The 21,248-nt window shown below is 37.4% G+C and overlaps 1 protein-coding gene across 4 annotated transcripts in view; it reads left to right on the top strand.

The window, feature by feature from the left end:
- The window catches only part of FIG4 (FIG4 phosphoinositide 5-phosphatase), a 131,497-nt gene that overhangs the window by 22,035 nt on the left and 88,214 nt on the right, over window positions 1–21,248 (top strand). For all 4 annotated transcript variants that reach the window (XR_005789957.1, XM_040474363.1, XM_040474364.1 and 1 more), the window contains exons 4-7: window positions 5,196–5,352; window positions 9,507–9,557; window positions 15,419–15,567; window positions 19,194–19,322. Coding sequence is in view for 3 of the 4 variants with exons in the window: in XM_040474363.1 (XP_040330297.1) it covers window positions 5,196–5,352; window positions 9,507–9,557; window positions 15,419–15,567; window positions 19,194–19,322 (486 nt within the window). In the remaining variant the exon portion in view is untranslated. The remainder of the gene's footprint in view (window positions 1–5,195; window positions 5,353–9,506; window positions 9,558–15,418; window positions 15,568–19,193; window positions 19,323–21,248) is intronic.

Consider the following 21,248-nt stretch of genomic DNA (forward strand, 5'->3'; position numbering starts at 1 on the left):
ACACAATAATGTACTAAGTAAAGATGTATTGGTTTTATGGAAATATATTTTATGTATTCTTGTTCGACCATGTCAGTGAAGCTTAGGATCACTGAAAGAGTAAATAGAGAGTTAATGGAAATCTATGATTTGTCTCGTAAGTCCTGTCTTAGAAACTGTGAGGGATACTGAAACAGTGAAACGCAAAGTGCCTATCTTTGAAAAATATATAGTCTGGTTGTCAAAATAATACATATGAGAAGTGACTAGCATGGTTTTCTTCTGTTCTGTGACCAAAATATTTTCTTAGTTAACTTTTTCAGCATGTGTAATTTGTGAATAGTATTTTGCTGGAATGTTTTTAGACTGTTATCACGGTTAATTTAGTTCATCATCTGTAAGAATCTAGAGCAGTGATTTTCAGTTGTCTGCAGTAATGGACCAGAGTGTTTCTACAGAAATGTCACAGACCAACACATGATCCTACTGTGCATAACTAGCCTGCAGCTTGGAGCACATGTGACTCATCACACAAGTTCAGTAAGACCCAAACTAGTCTATGCCCTATTCAAGGCAAGTTCATTGATGATGCACTTGGATGTTGTAGCAATCTCAAATTGCTCTAAAGTTTCTAAATCCTTACTTTTTCCACTTGTTTTCTTGTCTTTTCATGGGCGTGGTACTCACGAAAAGCTCATGGATCGTCGCTGGTCCCTAGATATGAGTCGATCTAGTCATATGTCTACCTTATACATTTCTGACCCACTCCATTGTTATTTGATAGCCAGCAGGAGGTTTGGGCAACCACTGAATGGGATCACTCCCATTTGAGAGCATTCCTCCCAAAGTTGTTTTATTTGATCTTGGGGCACATGGATGGAGTTGGTGGCTAGTTACCTATAGTCTTTACTAGGCTTAGCTCTGTGACATCCCAGCCCGTTTTGCTACATAGCTTCAGGTCAATGTCCTTTTTCTGCCTGTCAGAGGATACTGTTCTAAGTTTCTAGCATATTGAAGGGGAGTAGTAGAATAAGTATCATTGTAGACTAAGACACAGTTGTTATTTAAAGCAGCACACTTAGAAATGAATTTCAGGGGTGACTTGGGCTCAGGTCATGATCTCACAGTTTGTGAGCACGAGCCATGCTGACAGCTCAGAGTCCGGAGCCTGGTTCAGTTTCTGTGTGTCCCTCTCTCTCTGCCCTCCTCTCTCTCTCTCTCTCTCTCTCTCTCTCTCTCTCTCTCTCTCAAAAATGCATTTAAAAAATTAAAAAAAACAAAAGAAATGGATTGCAGATCCATGATAATAATGAAGATAACAGCAACATAGTGTGAGCCTCAGACCAGTAAGGGACCAGTAGATTTGGTGTTAGAGTGTCACTTTGGTTCTAGAGGGCTCCATTGTGCCTAGATCCTATGTACCTTATGGAGGTTTTTCATGCTTCTCTGCCAGAGTGCTGTTCTCCCTAAAGGCTTTTAAGATAATGACTAGCTGGCATGGTGGTGACCCCTGAAGTGGGACACTGCATTCTTCTCTGTTGGTGGGCTGGTGGGGTCCTCTCCAGCCACCAGAACTCCCACTGCATCCTTTTATACTGTCCTTTTCTGTATACTTTGCTCGGTGTCCATTTCAAATGAAAATGCCTTCTCTATGGGGAGAGAGAGAAATCACTTTTGCAAGATGACTGTCATCATGGCTTCTGAGAAGTGCTCAGTGAAATTGGTCTGGGGTCATAAGTACACAGAATGAAGATGAAAAAACTTGTTCTGATTTTGGTGTGTTTAAGTGGTGAATAGGCTAACTCCTGGCAGATGTTCTGTGCCTTTCTAAAGTCTTTTAATTGTTGGCTGTATTTGATAGGAACTTTTTAAAAATGAGAGTGACATTTCCAGTTGGTAGTAAAAAGGAAGAAGGAAAGAATTTCATTTATAATAAACCGAAGGCATTTGTGCTGGTAGAAGTCTCTTTTGTGCAATATATTTACTTCCCTGTATTCAGATTATGAAGAGAAAGGTAGAATGGTATAAATAGTCTTGAGCTAAAAAACATAAAATTAAAATTCAGTTGGAATATAGATTGAGAAATTATTAGAGATCTTTTTTTCAATAAAAACTAAATATATAGTAAGAATGAAAGGAAAATTCATTCATTTTGGAAATACTTGTTATTTAAACCCTTGAGTGTTTTTTTGCTGCTTCCAAGGGCTTTACTTTTATGAGTTTTATCCTTGTAAAAGGATAGCTTCTTTTTTACTCGCTTTTAATGAGATTGTCATCAGCTCTTTTCCTCCCTATTCCTGCGTCCTTCAGCTTTAGTCAGGGAATTTTTTTGCCAGTCTCTAAGGCAAAGAAAGGAGTAAATGAACATTTTTTTAAGAAGCACTTTGCACTTTGTGTATCTCTAAAATATAAGTATGCTTCACTCTTTTAATGGTGTTTTTTCCTCAGTAGCTTTTTCTCTTGTATATTTTAGCTCATTTATGTTAATATAGTCAATTCCTAGTTTCCTTTTTTTGTCAGCTGAGAATAACAAGACACAGACATTAGGTATTTGTCAATTCTAGAACAAAAAATTCATAGTATCAAATCCTAGCTCAGACGTTACAGAATATAACACTCAGAGAGAGAGAGATAGTGCAGGTGTGTGTGAGAACATGCACATGTACACATGAGAAAGTTTTGAAAGATAATTATGCTAGATATAAGATTCTTGGTTGATAGTTTTTTCTTTCTTTCAGTACTTTGAATATATTATCCTACAGCCTTGTGCCCTCCATCGTTTCTGATAGGAAGTCAGCTGTATGATAGTATCTGACTCTTGCTACCAGTGAGCTGGGGTGAGGGCAGTGGGGACCCAGTATTCTTGACCAGTCATGCTGGGGTAGAGTCTCTACAAGTAGGAGCTGGGGAGAAGAAGGAATTCCCCAATCTCAGCAGAGCTTACCTGGGAATAGAGCTCCTATAACACAGAGCTGGAGGGGATGAGACATTCTGGTGGCCTGCACCTTCTGAGCAGAAACCTTGGCCTTAGACTGAGAACTAGGGAGAGAGGGAAAACACTATCCTCTTGGTTACACCTGCCCAGAGTTGATATCCAGTCACACCAGACTGGGAGAGAGGTGTGAAAGGGAAGTAGGTCATGGTTCAGATGTCACACACTTGCTGTTCTTACCAAGGTTTAGTAGATTTTCTTGAATAAATATTTCTCCATTTGTTATATGCCATTAGAACAATTTCCAGAAACTTTAAAAGTTTTGTTTTGTTTTTATAGATTTTACCAGTTTTGTTTGTTTCACTGGAGAGAGGGTCTGCTGGTCTCCTCATTTTGCCATTTTGGAAATGACCCCTACCCCCCAAAGGGAGTTAGTTTTCACTCCCAAAGCAAAAGTTCTGGGAGCCAAAAAAAATTTAACCAAGACTATACAATAAGTAGGGTGTTGCTAAGAACTTAGTGCTACTAAACATAACACATATGGTCTTTAATCACCCATGTACGACATGTGCACTTCAATGATTTGACATAAAATATAGTTTTATAATGCTCCAACTTTCAAGCTTAACTATCACAGGTGATACCTGTGGAAGATTGCATGAAGGATATGCAATTTACTGGATATATTGTTTGCTGAAACCCTCCACTTTTTTTGGGATCTGGCTCCACCTCTCCCTGTCCCATTGAAGTCACCTCGTTATTGTATAAATGGCTTCCGATGCGGTGTGACTCTCTTCCTTGGCAACCATTGATTGGTCCAGCGCTGGGCACCCAATCCAAGTTGGGCCAGTCCACGTCCTTTCCTAGGAATTCTGGAATTGAACTTGATAAAAAAAGTTGTTTTTTCCAGTGAAGCTTTTGGGCATAAAACTTAGAGCTGTTAGCATCTGTGTTTCCCACCACGTTTCCAGAAAAGTGGAGGGTGCTGGTCTGTGGAGGAGGCTAGTCTATATATAGAGAGAAGAATGGAGCACATGTTCAGATCTTGACACTAGGTGTTTTTCGGAGGCCCAATCATATTGTTGCCCATTGGTGCCTCGGATCACCTCAGTACCCTTAATATAAATTTCTTTTTTTAAAGGTGGCTCCAGTTGGGTTTTGCTACTAGTAATCAGGAATCTATGAAGTTTATTCTTCCTTTTGAGCAACATGTCCCAAAGTATGTTCCTCAGAACTTATCCTTTGGTTAATTTATTTTTACTTTTATTTGTTTATTTAAAAAATAAATGTTTATTCATTTTTGACAGAGAGAAAGATTGTGAATGGGGGTCAGGGAGGGGAAAGAGAGAGGGGGACAGACGATCCAAAGCGGGCTCTTCACTGACAGCAGCAAGCCTGATGAGGGGCTCGAACTCAAGAACGGTGAGATCATGACCTGAGCTGAAGTTGGATGCTCAAGTGACTGAGCCACCCAGGTGCCCTGGTTAATTTCTTTTTAAAAAAGAGGATGAGGTTCTTAATCTTTATCCCCCATCGAGATTCACAGGTGCATGTTAGCACAGTACTGTAAGTTTCTGAAAACTTACTTGGTTTTCTGTTTGCTTTTATGTACTTTTTACTAGTATATATATTGATTTAGTTTGCATATGTGTATAAATATGACATAAAAGTTACAGTCTTAGCCATTTTCAAGTGTACAGTATAATAATGTTAACTATACATACCTTGTTGTGCAACAGATCTCTAGGACTTTTCATCTTGTGAAATGAAACTCTATACCTATTAAATAACCAACTCCCCTTAATCTTATGTATATTTTTGCTTAAAGCACATCAATCCTATTTGGAATGAGACTAAATATAAAAGAATGACTGAGATGAAATGGTTTAGAGTAGTATTTTTTAAGTGAGATATATGTCAGTATGGAGATTAATTATAATACCACTGAAAATGTGTATGGCTGTGAATCAGAAATAAAGTAGGAAATGTGTCAGAAAACTTTTGCCTTTTAAATATATATCTAGGGTGCCTGGGTGGCTCAGTCGGTTAAGCAGCTGACTTCAGCTCAGGTCATGATCTCATGGTCCGTGTGTTCGAGCCCCGTGTCAGGCTCTGTGCTGACAGCTCAGAGCCTGGAGTCTGTTTCAGATTCTGTGTCTCCCTCTCTCTAACCCTCCCCCATTCATGCTCTGCCTCTCTCTGTCTCAAAAATAAATAAATGTTAAATATATATCTAAAAGCATTACTAAGTGTAGGAAACTTTATCTTTCTTTTTGTTGCATAGGTTTTGTGAGGTTTCTAGAAGGCTATTATATTGTATTAATAACTAAAAGGAGGAAGATGGCAGATATTGGAGGTCATGCAATATATAAGGTTGAAGATACAAATATGATCTATATACCCAACGATTCTGTACGAATTACTCATCCTGATGAAGCCCGGTATGTAGCAGTGGTAACTACTGTTTGTTGTTGTTGTTGTTGTTTTTAAATGTGGTAGACCAACTAGGAAACAAAATACAGTCAAAATATTATAGGTATTATGTTAAAGATGCAGAATACTAGCTCAGAATTCTGTAGTTTTGTCCAAGGTCTATTATTAACCTCTGTTACAACAGTTGAATCAGGTGAGGATCAACAACAGCTACTAAAAGCATTAGGTGAAATGTTATTGAGGGAAGAATATTCACTCAGTCTCAACATCGACTCCATGAATCTTTTTATTTACAAAGAAAAAAAAAAAGAATGGCAAACATACTTAACCCAAATGTTCAAACTTAGCATCATGTGACAAAACTGACATTATCTGCCTCTCGGTGTGAAGCAATGGGAAGGACACAGATTACCTGCATAGTTTTCTTGCTAAAAATATATATGTATTTGTTTTTTTATGCTGTGCTACCATGATGAGTGTGGTTCCTGTCTGTTGCCATATGACATTGTTACAGTGTTATTAACTACATTCCCTGTGCTGTACTTTTCATCCCTGTGATTTCTTTCACAACTGGGAGTTTATACCCCTTAATCCTCTTCACCTATTTCACCCATCCTCCAATCCAACCCCCTCCCCTCTGGCAATATTTAACTTGAATCTGAGCATGAGGAAATAATCAGACAAACCCATCTTGTGGGACATTCTGTAAGACAACTGGCCTGAACTCTTTAAAGATGACAGTGTCATCAAAGACCAAAAAAGCCAGGGGACTGTTCTAGATTTTAGAACAGGCATGACAACCAGATGCAGCACATGAATATCTGTTGGATCCTGGATTAAAACGTATGTGTGCGTACACAGGTGTGTGCATTTACACACAGAGCTGCAAAGAACTTCATGTGCACAGTTTGTACATGGATTATGTACTAGGAGGTACTGAATCAATATTAAATTTTAAGTGTAAAAATGATATTCTTTTTTTTTTTAATTTTTTTAATGTTTATTTTTGAGACAGAACATGAATGGGGGAGGGTCAGAGAGAGGGAGACACAGAATCTGAAACAGGCTCCAGGCTCTGAGCTGTCAGCACAGAGCCCGACGCGGGGCTCGAACTCACAGACTGCGAGATCATGACCTGAGCCAAAGTCGGCCGCTTAACCGACTGAGCCACCCAGGCGCCCCATGATATTCTTTTTTAGGAGATTATCTTTGTTCATAATAGATATATACTAAAATATTTAGGAGTGAAGTGTCATCATGCCTGCTACTTACTGAAAATGCTTTAGGAAAATAAAACATACTTGTGTATTTAAAAAGAGGGTATGTGCATGTGTGTGTTTAAGGAGAGAGATCTAACAGTGAATTCAAACGAAGGACATAATGGGATTTATTGTACTATTTTTCCTTCCAATTTTTCTGTAGATTTGAAATCTTTAAAAAGTTTTGGAGGGAAATTAGAGCCTTGGGAGCCTTGGGAATGTGGGAAAAGGCTATTAATAAGTTGATAGAGAAAAGAATAGAATTGATTTAATACATAAATTTATTTATTATGAACATAATAAAGGTTAAAATGGAACAAAGTTAGGCATGCTTATTTGTTTTTAAGTTTAAATTTTAGTTACACTCTATACTTTTATAGTGTTGTTCTAGATACATGAGCCAAAATTTAAAGGTGGTGTGGCTCTCTTGCTTAAGAACCTCTTAGTGGATTTTGGACTCTCATGATTCTGTCTTTGATGATATATGGAAATGGAGTTGTCAAAAAATAATTGGTTTCAGATTATTTACTTATTCAGATTAAATAAGAATTTAACAAAGTAGTCCTTTGTCTTATACTAACTGAAAAAAATTATATCCTGCATATCTTACAGGAAGACATAGTATGTTGATTAAAAGTAAATTAGGTACTCCCAAAAGAAAACAAAAACACTGACTCAAAAAGATACATGCAACCCTATGTTTATTGCAACATTATCTACAGTAGCCAAGATGTGGAAGCAACTCAAGTATCCATCCATAAATGAATGGATAAATAAGATGTGGTGCATATGCGTGTACACACACACACACACATACACACACACACCCACCCACCATGGAATATTACTCAGCCATAAAGAGAATGAGCTCTTGTGATTCGTGACAACATGGGTAGACCTAGAAGGTGTTACGCTAAGTAAAATAAGTCAGACAGAGAAAGATGAATGCCATGTGATCTCATTTATATGTGGAATCTGAAAAACAATACAAATAACAAACCAAAACCAGAAACAGACTCATGAATACAGAACAAATTGGTGGTTGCCATAGGAGCAGAGGTGGGAGGATGGGTGAAATAGGTGAAGGGGATTAAGAAGTACAAGCTTCCAGTTATAAATAAGTCATGAAGATGAAAAGTACAGCATGGGGAATATAGTCAATAATATTGTAATAATGTTGTATCATGACAGATGGTAAGTACACTTACCATAGTGAACATTGAGTAATGTACAGAATTGTCAAATCACCATGTTGTACACCTGAAACCAATATAACATTTTTGTCAACTATACTTCAGTAATAATTTTTTTTTTTTTAAAGTGAATCAGACCAGCACATGTGAATGTAAGGGATGAGAAAAAGTTGAAGAGGTTATTACTTATAAACCTCATCTTTATGATTCTTTAGCCAGGAATGGTAAAACAAATTATGTTGTTCTATATAGTGATTTGACTGTCTTTAAAGAGTGAAATTACTGGGCCACCTGGGTGGCTCAGTCGGTTAAGTGTCTGACTTTGGCTCAGGGCACGATCTAGCAGTTTGTGAATTCAAGCCCCGCGTTAAGCTCTGTGCTGACAGCTCAGAGCCTGGAGCCTGCTTCAGATTCTGTCTCTCTCTCTCTCTCTCTCTCTGCCCCTCCCCAGCTCACACTCTGTCTCTCTCAAAAATAAATAAATTTTAAAAATAATTAAAAAATTAAAAAATTATTTATTAAAATAAAGAGTGAAATTACTGTAGGATTAATACTGTGTAGCAGTGGACATTATCCAGAGTAAGATACAATTATATTAATAGTTTGTTATAGGTAGGCTGAAGTAGTATTACTAGATAGGTAAAACTTGTAACGTATTTATAAAACTATCTAATGCAATAAGTCACTTAAGTTAAAAGATTTGGTGGTGTGCCTGGCTGGCTCAGTTGGAAGAGCATGCAAGTCTTGATCTTTGAGTCATGAGTTTGAGCCCCATATTGGGTGCAGAGATTACTAAAAAGTAAATAAATAAACTTAAAAAAAGGATTGGTAAAATATTAGGAAATACAAATACAGTACAACTCAACATTTTATATAAAATGAGAAGTAGAGGTTATCCCTGCAATGCATGGTTGTATCAGCACTAGAAAATTTTGCTGGAGCACTTCACTACATTAAAATATTTTGGGGAAACCTATGATCATCTTAATATTTGTAGAAAATATGCTTAACAAACTCAGTACCCGTTTGTGATCAAAAGTCTTTAAAAAGTTGAAAGAATTTGAAAAAATGTTAACATGTATTAATCCTGAGGGATAGATATGCAGATATTTTATTCTGTACGTTTGGGTTTTTTTTGTTGTTGTTTTTTTTTTTTTTTTTGTAGTTGAAAAACTTTACAACTTAAAATCATGGTGACCCACGAACATTTTTGCTTGTTTTCATTACTCTCCTCTCTCCAACCTCAAAGCATTTGCAAAGCATTTGCAAAGCACATAATTGTAAAAACAAGAACAGTATTTACTTCTGTCCTGCCCTGAGTCTAAGTGCCCCACATCTCAGTACATGACTCTCCCTCTCTGGCACAATCAGGGATGAGGAAGTGGTCAAACTATAAAGTTAAGGGTCTCTGAAGGGACAATCAACAGACTTAGAAATTGCTTCAGATGAAATCCCTACTGCAGCTATGGATTGAATTCCCCAGGGTTTTTAAAAACTATTTTATTTTTAAGTAATCTCTGCACCCATCATGGGACTTGAACTGACAGCCCCGAGATCAAGAGTTGCATGCTCTACCAGCTGAGCCAGCCAGGTGGCCCCTGAATTCCTCAGTTGTAATGAGAGTATTCACAAATATAAATGTATATGTGAGTATAATTAAGCTACGCAAAATAATAGTATTAAGTGAATGTAATATGCTTTTCTTTTTAGGTATCTACGAATCTTTCAAAATGTGGACCTATCTAGCAATTTTTACTTTAGGTAAGTCTAAACTTAGTTTTTCTCTTGTTAGTCACTTAAATGTTTATATTATTTTCCAGGAAGTAAAAACAAAATCAGAGGACACAATAGTACTTCCTTTATTTTTTTTATTGGCCAAATTATTTCATCTAAAAGCATAAAGGTACAGGTATTTCTTCCCTTTAAAAATCTTATATAATTGAATGGGCAAATTAAAGGGCAACTGTTCTCACTATAAACATCCTCTTTGTTTTAGGTGGAATTTTAATGAAATATTCTTATTTTGTAATTTTTAATTACAAAGTGAAATTTGCATTCAGTTTCTAATACAGAGTTGTAACCATTTCACAGTTCAATGTTTAGTTAACCATCTAGCAAAATTAAAAACAAATTCAGGATAGGAAGAACTATTGCAATACCAAGATACTCCTAATGCCATTGTAAATTAATAGTTTCCCTGAAGAGGAATGTAGCATTAAGTATTTGTGAAAATATATCCTAAGAAAATAAATTAGGAGAGAAAATATTAATTCCTGTTTATAAAGGGACACTTGTAGCTTCTCTGTTTATGATAGCCCCAAGCGAGCAAGCCAGCCAATGCAGGGACAACCCAAATACCAATAGTTGAATGACAGGCAAGTAAATTTTAACAGAACATTGTGATAGAGTATTATACCACCACTGATGTGGCCAATATGTAGGCCTAGGAGATACAGGGTTATTGTGCTAAGTGGAAAATTCTTTCAGCTGTAATATCCAAACTAAAAAGGTAGAACACAAAATAGCATGCACCAAAAAGGACACGAGTGCTAAGGACTAAATGAGGGCCTAGAGTGTTGTAACTCTTGATGCCATGCACTGATGCATTATTTTAAATTTATTAAAAAAATTTTTTAACATTAGCCACTTTTTTTTGTTTATTTATTTATTTTGAGAAAGAGAGCACATGTAAGTGTGAGCCAGGGGAGGGGCAGAGAGAGAGGGAGAGTGAGAATCTCAAGCAGGCTCAGTGCTATCAGCACAGAGCCCACGTGGGGCTGGATCTCACAAACCGTGAGATCATGACCTGAGCTGAGATCAAGAGTCGGACGCTTAACTGAGCCACCCCAGCGCCCCTTTAAATTGTTTATACAGTTAACCACTTGTTTACCTATGAAATAAAGAAAAACGTGTTTACTATATAGAATGGGTTATGTCTTCATAAAACTGAAGGGAGTTCATTATTTTAACAGTAGTATATATTGAAGGGCTCCTAAAGAAAAAACTTTCACTTCCTCAAATGTTTATTGAATGTATATTTCCATTGTGTTTATCTCAGTCATCTGCTTCTCTGTCTTTGTTGCTTAATTTTATGTTTATAGCATCTGCAAGTTATCACTGCAACTTGGTGGTGCTGTTAGAAATGGTCCTCTGCTCCATGATTTCAACTTCGTTTGTATCCTGACACTGAGCTCTCTGGCCAAGTCATCCCATAAGTAAAATATGTTGGTTGAGGTTTTTGTGTCTGATAAGTAAGCTTCAAAAAGCATATACTACATTCTTAAGATTCGGCTGGAATAAAGCAGTTACTCTAACTAGGAAAAAATTGATTTTTAAAAGTCGAAAATCAACATCCCTCCCCCCCAACCCCTGCGCGTATTGAGGTATTACTGACATATATCATCTATAAATTTAAGGTGTACAACGTGATGTTTAGATACACATAAATAGTATGACATAATCACCACAATAAGGTTAGTCAACACCTCCATCCCCTCACATAATTATGAGGGTGTGTGTGTGTGTGTGTGTTGAAAACATTCCAGATGTGCTCTTAACAAATTTGAGGTTGTAATTCATTACTGTTAATTACAGTTGCCATGCTATGCATTAGATGCCCAGATCTTTTTTGTCTTATAGCTGGGAGTTTGTACCGTGTGACGAGTACACAGCTTATTTGGCTTTTTTAGATTCTGCATAGAAGTGAGAACATATGGAAATAATCAGACTTATTTCACTTAGTATACTGCCCTCAAGTTCCATCTATGTTGTTGCAAATAGCAGGATTTCTGTCTTTTATTTTTATGGTTGAATGATATCTGTGTGTGTACGTGCACCATATCCTTTTTATCCATTTACCTATTTCTGGACTCTTAGGATGTTTCCATGTTTTGGCTATCATGAATAATGCTTCAGTCAACATTGGTATGCAGATATCTCTTAAGATGATGATTTAATTTCTTTTGGCTATATACTCATAAGTGGGAATACTGGATCATATGGCAGTTCTATTTTTTTATTTTGAGAGACAGAGAGTGCGAGCAGAGGAGGGGCAGAGAGAGAGGGAGAGAGAGAATCCCAAGCAGGCTCTGTGCTGTCAGTGCAGAGCCTGATGCAGGGCTCGAACTCACAGACCTTGAGATCATGACCTGAGCTGAAATCGAGTCAGCTGCTCAACCAACTGAGCTACTCAGTCATCCCTGGTAGTTCTATTTTTAGTTTTTTAAGGAACTTCCATACAGTTTCTACAGTGACTGAACCAATTTACATTCCCACCAGCAGTGCACAAGCGTTCTTTTTTCTCCATAGCTTAACCAACACTTGTCTCTTGTCTTTTTGATAATAGCCATTATAGCAGATATGAGTTGCAATCTCATTGTGTTTTTAATTTGCATCCCTGATGTGATGTTGAACATTTTTTCATGTGTCTGTAGGGCATTTTCTTTGGGAAAATGCCTATTCAGGTCCTTTGCCCATTATTTAATTAGATTGTTTGGTTTTCGTTTTGGTGATATGTTTTGTGTTTTTTTGTTTGGTTTTTTTTTTATTTTTTATTTTTTAATTTTTTGCTCTTCAGTTATATGAGTTCCGTATGTGCTTTGGATATTAACCCCTTACTAGATACATGGTTTGTAAATATTTTCTCCCATTACATAGGTTGCCTTATTATTTTGTTGATTTTTTTTCTGTGCAGAAGCTTTTTAGTTTGCTGTAGTCCCACTTATTTATTTTTGCTTTTGTTGCCTGTTGTTTTGGTGTCATATCCATAAAAGCTTTGCTAAAACTAATGTCAAAGAGCTTTTCCCCTTTGTCTTCTTCTAGTAAGTTTACAGTTTGGGGTCTTACATTTAAGTCTTTAATCCATCTTGAGTTACTTTTTGTGAGTGGTGTAAGACAAGAGTCCAACTTCATTGTTTGCATGTGGTTATCCAGTCTTCCGAGCACCATTTATTGAAGAGACTATCCTTTCTCCATGTGTCATCTTGGCTCTCTTGTCAAATAGTTGACTCTGTATGCATGGGTTTCTTTCTGGGCTTTCAGTTCTATTCCACTGATCTACATATGTGTCTATTTTTATGCCACGCTACTTTGAATGTTGTAGCTTTGTAAAAAAGTTTGAAATCTGAAAGTGTGATGCCTCCATCTTTGTTCTTTCTTTTTTTTTTTTTTATTTTTTTTTAGTGTTTATTTATTTTTGAGACAGAGAGAGACAGAGCATGAACAGGGGAGGGTCAGAGAGAGGGAGACACGGAATCCGAAACAGGCTTCAGGCTCTGAGCTGTCAGCACAGAGCCCGACGCGGGGCTCAAACTCACGGACCGCGAGATCCTCACCTGAGTCAAAGTCGGCCACCCAACCGACTGAGCCACCCAGGCGCCCCTCTTTGTTCTTTCGTAAGATTGCTTTGGCTATTGGTGGTCTTTTGTGGTTCCATACAAATTTTAGGATTGTTTGTTCTACCTCTGTGAAAAATGTCATTGGAATTTTGATATGGATCTGTGGATGACTTTGGGTAGTATGGACATTTGAACAATATTAATTCTGATCTATGAACATGGGGAAACTGTATCTTCAGTTTATTTCATCAGTGTCTTACAATTTTTAGTGTAAGATCTTTCTCCTCCTTGGTTAAATTTATTCCATCGTATTTTATCTTTTGATGCTATTGTAAATATGATTGAAAAACCAACTTCTTAATACAACTTTTATCCCTGAGATTAGATACTAGTAAAATTAATGGCTTCATCTAGCAAATGTAGTAAAATTGAATTTCACAAATGAAAAAATAAATTTCAATCAAATTATATGAATAAATTAAAGAAGAAATAATAATTGAAATAATTTGTGAGTCTTCAGACAAAATTGCAGCCATCTTTATGAATTTGGGTACACATGAATTCTAGATGACATTCTGTGCTAAAATATATAACTAGACATACTTTAAAAATTATTAATTATGTGAAATCAGAGTTGTAAAATGGGTTTCTTATGGCCTCAAAGCCAAATTTTATTTGCAAAGACTGTGATAACTTTTTGGATGAGCATTACTCTTCTAAAACAAATTTTATCATAATGGCTTGTATTTTCTTTTTAAAACATTTTTTTAATGTTTATTTATTTTTGAGATAGAGAGAGAATGGGGGAGGGACAGAGAGAGAGGGAGACACAGAATCCGAAGCAGCCTCCAGGCTTTAAGCTGTTAGCACAGAGCCTGATGTGGATCTTGAACTCACTAATCATGAGATCATGACCTGAACCGAAGCTGGATGCCTAACTGACGGAGCCACCCAGATGCCCCTGTATTATTTTCTTATTCCTGTTTTATTATGAAGTCAGTTATGGAACTGCCACTAAAAATTAATAGAATTACTTTTGTTCATAGGTAAACTAGAGTACAGACCATGCACTATTGCGTAGATACTGTAACATCTATACAACTCTATTCAGATACGTATGAGAGTGTGACCTCTTTGCACAAGGCTGTGACGTTATACTGATCTCACTGTAAAGCAAAAAATGCACATTGCAAGTCAGTGAATGTTGGTTTCTCGTATATTTCTAATTGTGCAAATGCCTAAGTCATGCAGTGATTTAAAAGTTTTTTTTTTTAATGTTTATTTTTGAGAGAGAAAGAGGGAGAGAGACAGAGCATGAGTAAAGGAGGGACAGAGAGAGAGGGAGACATAGAATTTGAAGCAGGCTCCAGGCTTTGAGCTGTCAGCACAGAGCCCAATGCGGGGCTCAAACTTACCTACTGTGAGATCATGACCTCAGCTGAAGTCAGATGCTCAACCAACTGAGCTACCCAGGTGCCCTAATTTTTAATTGAAGCATAGTAGACATACAATATTATATTAGTTTCAGGTGTACAACATAGTGAATTGGCAATTCTGCTTATTACTCAGTGTTCATCATGGTAAGTATAGTCATCATCTATCATCATACAACATCATTACAATATTATTGACTATATTCCCTATGCTGTGCTTTTCATCCCTGTGATTTACTTACTTTATAATTTTAAGCTTGTGCCCCTTAATCCCCTTTATCTCTTTTGCCCATCTTGCATTCTCGCCTCACTGGCAATGACCAGTTCTCTGCACTTATGAGTCTGTTTCTGTTTTTGTTTGTGTTGTTTTTTAGATTCCACATTTGAGTGAAATCATACAGTATTTCTCTTTATCTGTCTGACTTATATCACTTAGTGTAATGCCCTCTAAGTCCATCTTTGTTGTTGCAAATGGCAAGAGCTCATTCTTTTTTATTGTTTTCAGTGGACGCTTAGGTTGCCTCCATATTTATATATTGGCTATTGTAGATAATGCTGCAATAAACACAGGGAGCATATATCTTTTCAAATTAGTGTTTTTGTTTTCATTGGGTAAAACCCAGAAGTGGAATTACTGGCTTGAAAGTATTTCTGTTTTTAATTTTTTTAGGGATGCAGTGATTTTTAAATTTCCAGTTACATTCATGGTTTTATAGTGCTTGCTTGAATAGCATTGCTTCCAAGTAACAGAACAGGTGCTAATATAGTTGACAGTTTTTCATTCCATATAGGAGCCAAGACTGAAATATGTTTTGCTTTTATAATTCTTACTAAGTTTCAGTTATGTTCTTAGTTACAGCTATGATTTGTCCCACTCACTTCAATATAATCTCACTGTCTTGCGAATGCCCCTGGAGATGTTAAAGTCAGAAACAACCCAGACTCGCCAGGAGAGTTTCGACATCTTTGAAGATGAAGGATTAATTACACAGGGTGGAAGTGGTAGGTGGTTTTCAGCACATCTAACGCATGTTAATACGGCATCCGTGAAATGGCATCTCATGAAATTAACTCACATTTCCCTCATATTTCTCTATCCCTCATTGTTCTTTGTCCTTACATGAGGTTGTTCCAGATACATGAACTTGACCAGTTCATTTTTGGAGAGACCGTTAATCATGATGTGATTTCATTTGTGGGCCAGCCAGAAAATTGTGTGCTGACATTTCCTAGGAAATTTCCATGTACTTTTAATGGAATACATTTTAGGTCTAGACTTGTGGTGAAGTTTGAAAGGGGAATTGGTTTTTTTGAATATTGGGAAATACACCACTACTTTATTTTACTTCTTGGAGAGTTTTGGAAAAAACTCATCATGGGTTATCTGTTGTGTCCTTGACATTTGCTGCAGTATCTCTAATTCTCCTAACAACTCTGCTCAGTAGATATGATGCCACTTTTAAAGAAATAAATACTAAGTGGAAAACCTAGGTGTAGAGATTAAGATCACATGGCCAGTGTGCTGAGGAACCAGTACAGCATATCAAAAACTGTTCTTATTTTGATTGGTCCCAGCTTGACCCAAGAGTCAAGCAAGACAGGCCTTTTTATTTTATTATATTTTATTTTTATTTTTTTCAATATATGAAGTTTACTGTCAAATTGGTTTCCATACAACACCCAGTGCTCATCCCAAAAGATGCCCTCCTCACTACCCATCACCCACCCTCCCCTCCCTCCCACCCCCCATCAACCCTCAGTTTGTTCTCAGTTTTTAAGAGTCTCTTATGCTTTGGCTCTCTTCCACTCTAACCTCTTTTTTTTTTCTTTCTTTTTTTTCTTGTTTTCTTTTTTTCTTTTTTTTTTTCTTCTTCTCCCCCATGGGTTTCTGTTAAGTTTCTCAGGATCCACATAAGAGTGAAACCGTATGATATCAAGACAGGCCTTTTTATGTCAGGGCCACTGGAGGATCACTGCAGGACCACATGTGACTAGTCTAGGGTCACCCTGGAAATCCTAGACCAACTGGTCACACAGCAGAATTGGTACCTTTATCCCTGGATTTTTGGGTTGGTCTAGAACTCTAAAGCCAGGGGCCACAGCTAAAGTGAATATTGTGAAGGAATCGTTTCAGGCTTAAAGTAGTTTAGCTGAATTGGATTTACTATGGAGACATAGTAAGTCAATGGTGTCTTGGTCACCTTGCTCTGTGCAACTTAAATAATGGTGATGAAGATGTGGGTGGAGAGGTAGAATGTAATCTAAAGTTTCAGAAAGTTTGTCCTTGCAGGACACTCAAGAAGAGGCTGTGCCCTATTAACATTTTGCCAAAGGTTCTTCTTCACTCTAAGTAGACTTAGAGTGTTACTTAAACTGGATATCATCCCTGGCATTGCCCTTGACTATTATTTTTTTTTTTTTAATTTTTTTTTTTCAACGTTTATTCACCTTTGGGACAGAGAGAGACAGAGCATGAACGGGCGAGGGGCAGAGAGAGAGGGAGACACAGAATCGGAAACAGGCTCCAGGCTCCGAGCCATCAGCCCAGAGCCCGACGCGGGGCTCGAACTCACGGAGCGTGAGATCGTGACCTGGTTGAAGTCGGACGCCCAACCGACTGCGCCACCCAGGCGCCCCTACCCTTGACTATTATTAACCTATTAGATTGATTCTCTTATACTGAGGCCAAACTCAGTACACCCCACCTACCTCAGAACATCCAGACCACATAAATTTGCCCTGGTTCAGACTCCCAAATTGTAACCTATACTGCCAGACACAGGTGGAGGATAAGGCAATGTGTGCCTGAATATTTGTTTGCATCATTTCTTCTAAATACCATGCTTCATAATAGAAAAGCTAAAGTATTACTAAATTTGCACTGTCATCCTAAATATGAATTTGAATATTTGTTCTGGAATCCTAATTAAGGATTCCACTTAATTTTTTTATTCTCTAAAAGCCACTTAATTTTTTTATTCTCTCTAGAGCAGTTCTACTTGGCAGATATGAATAACATTGTGTATTAGGTTTTCATAGCTGCTATAACAAATTACCGCAAACTTAGTGGCTTGAAACTATACAAATGTACTATGTTACAGAAGTCAGAAGTTCCAAATAGGTATCAGTGGACTAAAATTAGGGTGTTGGCAGGGTTGTGTTCCTTTTTTGACACCCTGGAGAAAATCCATTTTCTTGCCATTTCCGTGTTCTAGAGGCTGCCCACATTCCTTGGTTTGGGGCCCCTTCCGTGTTCAAAGCCAACAATGGCCAGTGAGGTTTTTTTCCTACGTTACGTCACTCTGACATTCACATTCTTGCTTTCCTCTTTTCCTTACCATGACCCTGTGATCACATTGGGCTCGCCTAGATAATCCAAAATAATCTCCCCATTCTCAGGGTCATCTAATTAACAACCTGAATGCCATCTGAATTTCAATTTCTCCTTGTCATGTAACATAACATATTCACATGTTCTGGTGATTAGGACATACACATCTTTTGGTGGGTACACTATTCTCTTACCACAGAGGGGGAAGCTGATAGGAAACAGAGAGTAAGGGTAGAAGGTATGGGGTAGGTAGAAAACAAAAACAATAATACATTTTTTTAAAAGTCTCTACTCTGTCAGGCAGTGTATTAGTTACTTTGGGTATGTTAATTTAATCTGAACATATCTCTGAGGTGAGTAGTAGTATCATCATTTCACAGTTCAGAAATGTTTAAGCAACTCACCAGAGGTCACAGAGTCTGGTAAGTGGCAAAGACTGGACTCTAGTTCATGTGTGTACTATTCATGCTTTGCGTAAAGCATTGAAAGGGCAGAGAAGATTTAGTTTTTATGAATCAAACCAAGTGTATTTGCCGTAGTATATAAACAGTCTTAACATACCATGTTTTGAGAAGGAAAATAGCCTGCTACCCAGAATTTTTTAGTCTTTTAAGCCATTATCTTTTAACTATACTTATATCTTATGCTGTACTTTATGTAAGTTTTATAAAACTTGTTGGTGTTTAATAAATGTATCTGGATATGCTGAAATCATGTTTGATGAAATTAATTTCTTCACAAAGAAAAAACCTGATGTGATAATAGCTATATCACTTATGGAAATATCAGTAAGGCACCAGTCTGGTTCAAAGCACTTTATGTGTATTTCCAACTTATTTCATCTTTACAACAACCACATGACACAGGTACGATTGAGGAAGCAGAGGCATTGAGATAGTAAGTAACGCTCTTCGTCACACCTGTCATCCTGCTGATGAGAGGCAGAGCCAGTATTTGGACCCCGGCTGCCTAACCCCAGAGCAATGCTTCCAGCCAGCTTAAGTGCTGTCTCTTGGCCTTAGTCATGTATTTGTACATGTGTCCTTAATTTCCCTATTGTTTTCCTTTCTCTTAGGTTAAAAGCTCTCACAAATCAGAAAAATGTGTTTATTCTTTTACTTTATACAGAATCAGCACAGTTCTGTGCTGTTCTGAGTGATGACGTGAATTATAGCCACTGAAAATGGCAGTGCTATTAACCAGGCATTTTATTTTGAAGTTAAAAACTTAAGAACTCAAAAATGAGTGGAGCGTTGACCCATTTCCTATCTTTCTGATACCAAGTTTTATTTTTCAGGAGTATTTGGGATCTGCAGTGAGCCTTATATGAAGTATGTGTGGAACGGTGAACTTCTGGATATAATTAAGAATACTGTGCATCGTGACTGGCTGTTGTATATTATTCATGGGTTCTGTGGACAGTCAAGTATCCTTTTTCAAAAAAACTAAGATATATATTATTAAACTTATGCTGTGTCAATTTTGTAGGAAACCATATATGAATTATAAGATTATATTTACCATTCTGTGCATCCAGCAGGAAAACTTGCCCATGATACCAAGTAGTGGAAATACAGAGGAATGCAGTCCATTTGAACAGGTCTATTTTGTACACAAAAGGATAAACAACAGGGAAGAAAATGCTGCGTGCCCAGTAAGGGATATAGGCAGTAAGTATCATTCTTATTTGAGAGGAGGAGCAGAATCACTGACAGGTGGGGAGGATGGGGCAGGTTTGGCCTGGGCTCTAAACAAAAGTCAGACCTTAGCAGTAAGCAGGGAGTGAGCACATAGGTGCCGGGGAAGCATCATGAACGTAGGGGTAGAGAAGGTCATGGGAGTAGTTTCATTCTGCATGTAAAATCCCTGGGAGGTACAATGTCGTGGGTAGTGGGGAGTCAGATTGCTGGTCACCAGACTGCTTTGGTGGTCTGACTAAGCATTTTGGGTTTGGTGCCTGAATTTTGGAAAGTTTTTTCAAGAGGGTAATGTAGATGGGAGTACTTAGGAGGGTTGAGTTGACATCTGTTTTCAAGCTGGATTAAGAAAAATGAGACTAGAACAGGGACATGAGTTAGGAAGAGATTGCAGTGGTTCAGGCATAATGTCCTAAAAGCCTGGATTGGGAAGGGACGTAACAGATTAAGTAGGTTGAACCTTGGGTTAAGCCGATTTCGAGTTTAATGTTACAAATATTTTTTTTCCTTTTCCTTAATTTCTAGCTATGGTTGAAACCTTTCAAGAAAGTGCTATCATGCTATGAGGTTTAGAAAGGCAGTGTATACTTTCTAGGAGTGGTATTTAGGTTTTTCCTGTCCCTTTTCGATATCATGTAGGGCATTTGTATACTTAGCTTATTTTCCAGTTGACATTCTTGTGCCTTGGTTTTTTTTTTTTTTAACACCTAGAGTAAAAACTTTAAAGGACTTTTTTGTTTTGAGACCATTAAGTGGGTAAATGTAATTAATTAATATTCCTTCTTGCACCAGAGCATTCGGGAGGAGTGGGATCCAGGGGTATATCTAGAGAGGTTAGCCTTAAAGGCAGCCGGTGGTGCCTTCTTGATGGCAAATGAGGGAAGAAGGGAGGCTAGCTGAGGACATAGAGGAGGTTTGAAATGGGAATGAGTGAGATATATGTGCGACACTTGAAATCATTACTTTATAATCATTTTCAAGCAGTGAGTAGTATTATCTGCTTGGTGTATTCACTGAATAATGAGATTTGGCTCCGAATTACTTTCTCTGTTTCCAAAAGTGAAATCTACCTGGAAAGAACACAAGGTTTTCACCACCAAGAGTGCAAAAAGGAATGTGCTACAGTTTCTAAAGGCATTTTATAAAAGGTAGTTCCAAACTTTTGTATTGCCAAGAGCTAACTCAGGGCCAGGCATATATTAAGCACAGTAAAAATGTTTGTTTTTAGAATAAGGAATAGCACCATGGATTATAATTTTAAAGCCCATTAGTTTAGATGATGAATCTAGTTTCCTAGTTATCAAGCATGTAATAAATTTTGGAAGTCTTTATAATAAAAGGAATTGCTATCTATTCAGCATTTGCCATAGGACAGGCACTGGTTTACACACATTGCCTAGCCTAGTCCTCCCAACCATCTAATAAAGTTAGTTACTTTGTTAGTACTCACACCACTTTACAGAAGATGGAACTGAGGCTCAGAAAGTTAAATAAGGTGACATAAGCTGTATAGAGGTTAAACAGTTCACAGTGTTTAGTTTTTGCAGTTAGGTAACAAATTTGGGTAGCATTTAGCATTAAGCATTTACTGTATTAAACTCATCCATCCCCTAAGTATCATACATTGCTTCATAGTTTAAACCCCCTGTTAAGTG

The sequence above is a fragment of the Herpailurus yagouaroundi genome, unplaced genomic scaffold, assembly GCF_014898765.1.
Source record: "Herpailurus yagouaroundi ecotype Mexico unplaced genomic scaffold, PumYag 139, whole genome shotgun sequence".
Lineage (NCBI taxonomy): Eukaryota > Metazoa > Chordata > Mammalia > Carnivora > Felidae > Herpailurus > Herpailurus yagouaroundi.